At 33.4% G+C, this 6,839-nt stretch overlaps 1 protein-coding gene across 2 annotated transcripts in view; it reads left to right on the top strand.

Moving 5' to 3' along the window:
• The first annotated feature begins 3,186 nt into the window (after positions 1-3,186).
• Positions 3,187-6,839, top strand: part of LOC101736087 (neutral amino acid transporter 9) — a 28,770-nt gene continuing 25,117 nt past the window's right edge. For both annotated transcript variants that reach the window (XM_062675009.1, XM_038020890.2), the window contains exon 1: positions 3,187-3,484. In XM_062675009.1, the coding sequence (XP_062530993.1) occupies positions 3,402-3,484 (83 nt within the window). In that variant the 5' untranslated portion in view covers positions 3,187-3,401. The remainder of the gene's footprint in view (positions 3,485-6,839) is intronic.

Here is a 6,839-nt window from a genome sequence, read left to right as displayed (position 1 = left end):
AGTATGAAAATAAGTGCTTCAAGTCAGATCAGTAGCTGGTAAAGTGCAGCTAAGTTGGCAAAATTTTATAACATTCCATCGGGCTCTTTATCTCAAGTGGAAAGCTAGTTATGAAATTGTAATTTTTTTATTGTTGCCGTAGCCTAACGAACGTATGGCCTAACTGATTACAAGTGTCCACTGTCGCTCTTGGACATCAACAATACTAGAAAAACGACCAAACCGCTGCCTACTGCCAAAATTTCAAAAGTGAATTTACCACAACTTTTAATCTACTAGATGAATGACCGAACTCCGTCTGTATTAAATGATGTTGTACTGTATACCTGAGATTTAGAACTCATATCTCAAGGTGGGTTGCGGTATTTACGTTGTTGATGTCTATGGGCTCCAGTAACCAGTCAACACCAGGGAGGCCGTGAGCTCATCCACCCATCTAAGCAATAACGAAAAAAATATTTATTTCAACATTAATTTCCTTTTCCCTTCCTTCCTTGTTACTACTACTAATTTCCTTGGTCTATCTCTAAATGCATATTCAAACTGCCGTTAATCTATTAGGATACCAAGGTATTTTATGTAGCTAGTCTGATATCCAAGAACAAGAGCAAATTCTAGCTATTAGCACAAGTACCGCTATGTATTACATTGTAAAATTAATGAAAGTTATTTTAATTTTATTGAAAGTAATTCGCGGGATAATTTTTGTATCTATATATAAAAGGAAAATCAAATCAATAACTACCTACATACTTTAAATACGAATTCTCAAAGACTTAATAAAATTACAAAATATGATTCCGCTCTGTCAAAACCGTCATGTGTCAAATTAGTCACTGTCAACTGTCAATATTGTCATGTGAGCTGCGAACTGAAAAATAATAAATTGAATTGCATCATATGTGAAAAAACCTCCTGAAAAATGGGAAACGCTAGTGCTAAAGCGGTTGAAGTTAAAGTTTTAGAAGGTCCTGCACCTGAAAACGTCGAGAAACCTAAACTAAAGCCTTGCTGTGCTTGCCCTGAAACAAAAAGAGCACGCGATGCATGGTAAGGTTAAGTGTTCAGGATTTAAATGATAATCATTATTATAAATCTAGTAATATTACATCAATTATTACAAAACGATAAGACCGCCAATTGTACTTTTTTGTGTTTAATGTATCACACTGTTTATTTGTTTTTTGGTGTACAATAAAGAATACTCTCTCTCTCTCTCTCTCTACATTACATATAATCATAAGAAACAAAAGTAAATACAAGTATCTATTTTTATAGACTACAATTTTTTTTTTTCTTGATTTAGTACCGATATAAATCCCAAGATTTTCAAAGTACTGTTAACAAATTTCAGCATTATAGAAAATGGAGAAGAGAACTGTGGACCACTTATTGAAGAACACAAGGCCTGTATGAGAAAAATGGGATTCAATATTTAAAGTCATACTGAATTTTCAATCAAAGTATTATTAGCTACAAAGTACCTACGACAGCATTGCTTATTTGTCAGCAAATCAGTTCCAATATGAAAAAAAAAAAACAGATTTATAATCCACATATGTAGTTAATAAAGTAGGTGTAGCTAATTCAAATATACAGTTCTGTTTGTTACTAACTATTCTCATGGGATCCACGTTGATTAATCTAGTTGTAAATATTTGAAAATGCTAATGGTATTGGCAAGATGTTAAATTTGACTTAATTTACAATTACGTTAGCACACAGCCGTTTGTATCTGGCTACATGACTAAATTATTTGATGTACAAGAAACATGAGTGTCATCTTAAAAATAGAATTCAGATTTCTAGAATTGAATTTCAATGAACATAGTTTTTTAAATAACATAATTATTTGATCAAAAGTTGAGATGTAACCAAGTGCAAAGATAAACTTGTGACTTTATAATCATTTTTCTTGGACATTGTCTGGAAAACAATGTTATAGTTGAGGAAAAACAAAAATACAAATTGAGTTATAAAAATAACATTTTCTGATTTTGATAGTAGTTATCTTTTAAGTATCGCATTGTTTATTGCAGTAGGATTTTTCATTTAATTACTTCTATGTTGTGATAAAATTGTATTTGAAATGTGTCCGAAAGTAACATTTAATAGCCTATTAAATTTTAAAACTTATTTTTTAGTTTAAAATTGTAATATAATTTTTTGTATGGTCTAGTTATTTATTTAAACACCAAAGCTTATCTCAATTTTATGTGTAAATAAACATTTGTTTCATTGGTGTGCTGTTTTATTTTAGTAAACTATTTAATTTTGCTTTTAGTGAAAGCAATGCATCAATTTTTTATAATGATCAGTATTTTATGATTTTGATCGACATCTAACAGTTTTTGAAAAATCATCAGATCAGAAGCCAACTAAGTCATACAATTGTCTGAATACTCATCCATAATGTGTCAACTTGTACTTATTACGAAGTAGAGATTAATCTAATCCTAAACTCACCTGATGCTATATCGTAATCAGATGTCACAAACAACACAGCATCACTAGGGCCAGTGTTAGGAACACCTCGGTTTGAACCCCGTGAGCTCACCTACATGTTAGGGCGAAGCTGACATAGCCTCTCAAGGCTATCAGCATAGGTAGGAAAAAAAGCTTCGATATTGGAGTATTGAAGCATTGATGCAATGAGAAATGCAATGCAATGAGAAATGAGAAATGCAAAAATGAATGAGCACACTTTATAGTTTGAGATTAGAACCTGTTAATAAATCTCTTTTCATTGCGAAGAATTAGAAGCTCTGTTTTTGTTGTTTAATAAGGCACCTTGCTAGCCTATAAGGCATCCATCCCATCCATCACACCAATTAGCAAAAACACAGAATAAATGTATTCTCCCAACTTGAGATGTGTTATGAAAGTTAGTTGGCTAAGAATAATAAGACTACACATGATTGCTTCAGAACTGTGCTACCAACCTATACCACCACGCGACGCATTTACACTAGGAGAAACAGGCTAGTTTCAATCGAAGTATGAGACGAAAACATCAAATTTCATATCCATATGCACATCAGTGTGCTTAGTGAGAGTTTTTTAACGTTCTCGATAGCGTAAAAGTTAACCCAATTTTGTATGCAGTTGGAACAGCGTCCCTAGCGGCAAACGTAGGCAAACGATCCGATTCTATACAAATATGAGCTAACTTTTACGCTATCGAGAACGTTAAAAAACTCGCACTAACCACACAGGATGTTGCTATTAAAAACGATCCCCATTTATCGATTCTGCTCACCTAAATATAGAAAGATAACTCTTAACATTATAAATTGTGTAAAATTTCTTATCGCACAAACAGCTTCTGCCCACGGTCACATATGGGTGTGCGTAGTTTAAGACTTCAATATCATAAACTGTAAAACTGTGTGTGTGAAATTATGCGGTTTCTTAAGAGTTCACCTAGAAAAAGCGAAGATGATCTGTCAACACAGAGCTCTTTGAGGTCAATGGATAGTTGTGAGTAAGTAAAGTATTTATGGTAGGTACAGTATATATGTATATTAAAAAACACAAGCACGTTAATTTATATTGTTTTATATCCATAGATTTATTAGATAAAAATGTCACTTGTATAGCTTAACATATTATTATATCTACCTACTTAATGTTTAAAATTCATTCTTTATCGTTTAATTTGGTTTTATCAATTCTTCATAATGTGAAATATATAATATATTTCGAGGTCCTTTTACGCTTTTATCTCATATCCGCTAATCAGACGTGACAAGCAAAATCATAATTTGTTCATTTACAGAATTTATACTGATTTTATAATTATATTTTTTTTTATCTATTGTAGGTACCTACCTACTATGTTTTGTAAATTCCTAATTTACCAATTTGTTGTTGTCTAATATTTATTCGATATTTTAGAACTTTATGCCATAATATTTAATTCAAACGTTATGAAGAAAGTGAAAATGTGCTTCCGAAGTCGTAAAGGTTGTTGGTTGACCTGTAAAGGTCAGAAATATCTCACTTTTTGAGATTAAAAAAGTTTTATGAAACTTAGAACCAAGACTCAATCACATAAAGATCTTATTCGTTTATCGACGGAATATTTCTTGTTACCTACGCGTGATTCTCTTACTCGGATTTTGTGTTTGGCTGTCGTATGTCTAGTGCTGATTGAAGAATCTTTAGTTCTCATCAGTCTACATTTATTCAGTCTACCTCCAAACATTTTACAACTTGTCGACTTGTTAGTATTTCGTTTGATATACAAGCAAATCTAAATTCAAATCAGTTACTTTATTAATATCATCAAAACATACTTTGTTGATTAGCAAAAAATGTTTACTCTACGCCCTGAGAAGAACCGGGGAATGAAATTCAGCTGCTAAATCTTTTTTTCTCCTACCTACGCCGAAAGTTCGGTTTTCGTCCCGCTGTACAGGGAAGAAAGTGTAACTTTTCCTCCCGCTGTACAGGGAAGAAAGTGTAACTTTTTCTCCCTGGGCACAAGTGCGCATGCGCGTTAGTGTCTACGTCTGCTCTCACGCACTTATAATTCTCCGCCATTGTTGTGCTCGGGTAATTTGCAATATTGTGTTTAGTGTAAAAGTGAAATAAACAAAAGGCAATAAAATTTATCAATATTACAAAGATGAGTTCAGACAGTTCTTATTCAATTAGTGGTAGTTTATTTAAAAATAAAAAAACATTTAAATTGTTTTTTTACCCTACCCCCGGCCAGGGCTTCGCCCCTAGACCCCGGCTCGATACTCCACGAACTTTCTGCCTGGTAGGAGAAAAAATAGTACGTGCACCGCTGGAGAAAAGTTGTACATTTCCTCCCGCGTGTAAAACACGTTGCAACACAATTTAATTTGCAATTTTAATTTCATTTAAAATTATAATTTTATAAATCACGAGTAGTGCTCATCTGCAGAGTGTTTGTTACTCGATTCTTCATCGGCGGCATTGTGCCGTGCAAGTAATTTTTATCACAGCACTTTTTATCATAATTATTAGAACTCTGCAGAATACAAACTCTAACCGTTTGTTGTGTTTTGATTTGCATACAACGTGACGACCCCACTGCAGATTGTAAGCCACTGTATGTCGAGTATTGTCGATAAAAAACAGTCAATAACATTTGCCGCTCATAACAATAATAATAGTTTTACATTCGACGAGAAGGAATTCACAGTTTAAAAAAGTCCGTGTAGGTATACAACAAACATGATACAATGGTGTATAATATAGATAATATGTGATTTATATACCTACCTAATTAATAATATTAATTTAATATATTAAAGATAATAAGGTAAACAACAGACCGATGTCTTTGTTTCACTTGATTTATGGGGTAATTAAAGCTGTAATTTACAATATCTTTCTGTAGTGTGGCACATTGAACATGATGAAATATCAAAGATAGTTACTTTCGTCAATTTTAATTTTAAATGACATTATGAAATAAAAAAAATACAACTGACATATTTATAGGAGTGCTTAAAAAATGATGAATGAAAAATAGAAACAACCGGCCCGCCACCCGCCTTTAGTATTTTATGAGACCGTTGACTCGATGCGTCAACTGGTTTTTACTGTATTTAATAAAAGCATTGCACAACTTAGTCATTCCCGATCCTGCGGACAGAATGGAAAGCAGTCGACGTCGCCCAAAACACGTCATCTCGGATCCTCCCGATCCACTAACGGTGCTTCTAGGTACTTCAAGCACCGGTCACCGTTCTCGTCGAACCCGTCGCTTGCGACGAAGGGCTCGACGAGTAAATTAACTCTCAGACACAGCCCACTGAATTTCTCGCCGGAACTTCTCAGTGGGTCGCGTTTCCGATCCGGTGGTAGATTCTGCGAAGCACGGCTCTTGCTAGGGTTCGTGTTAGCAACGTCATCAGGTTTGAGCCCCGTGAGCTCACCTACTAGTTAGGGTTACGCTGGAATAGCCTCTCAGGGCTACCAGCTTAGGTAGGAAAAAAAAAAAGCACTACTTAGTAAATAATACATTAACTGAAGTCATTTAACAATCAATGATAAAATGGATTTAAGTATGTAGACTAATATTAGATAGTTATAAAAGCGAAAGTTTTATATGAATCTGAGTTGGCTTCGTAAAATTTCACAGAAAGTTAGTTTTTGTCCTATTTTAATGCTGTACACATATTATTAAGCTATAGGTACAACAAATAAATGTGACAACGTGTTCTATAATTCGTATTTTTACCTACAAACGGATCTGCTAATTGACCGGATGCTTATCTCGGGAAAATGAAGTGTTTTATTCTTTATGAATTACAAAAAAAGGCCTGGGTGAAACCGCTGAGCACGTTTTTTGAATAATAAATTGGCCTAACTTAATGTATCATCATATTTGTGCTTGTTCAATAAGTTGAGCAAAAATTTTAACAGTCTTAATGTAGTGTTATCGAGCAACACTTCCGGCCTCTCATAAATTATTTACGAACTTAGGAAATACATAGAACTTATTATTGTCTTATACTTAATATAATTATTAGTTTCATAATCAAGTAAATAGTTCATTCATATTTCTTTATACTTAAATATTTTATTGGCGCCTTCCGCTTGACAGCTTCCGGCGCAATAAACCTTAATGTTATTTATGTTACATAATTCGATATTATTAAATAATAATTGTACGTAAATAATCAGCAGAATAATTAAGATGAACAATGTTTAATATTACCTACTAAGTTTATATTAAAATAGGTCAAGATGATTGTATAAATACCGGCGGTTAGCATATCTCTGTTGCATTCGTGTACTAAAGAGAATATATTAATTCGTGTGGACGTAAAGTGTCTCAATTGTCGCCGCCACCCTGA

This window comes from Bombyx mori, chromosome 3 (genome assembly GCF_030269925.1).
Source record: "Bombyx mori chromosome 3, ASM3026992v2".
In the NCBI taxonomy this organism is placed as follows: domain Eukaryota; kingdom Metazoa; phylum Arthropoda; class Insecta; order Lepidoptera; family Bombycidae; genus Bombyx; species Bombyx mori.
Note: the sequence above shows the minus strand (reverse complement) of the source record. Positions and strands in the feature narration are given on the sequence as shown.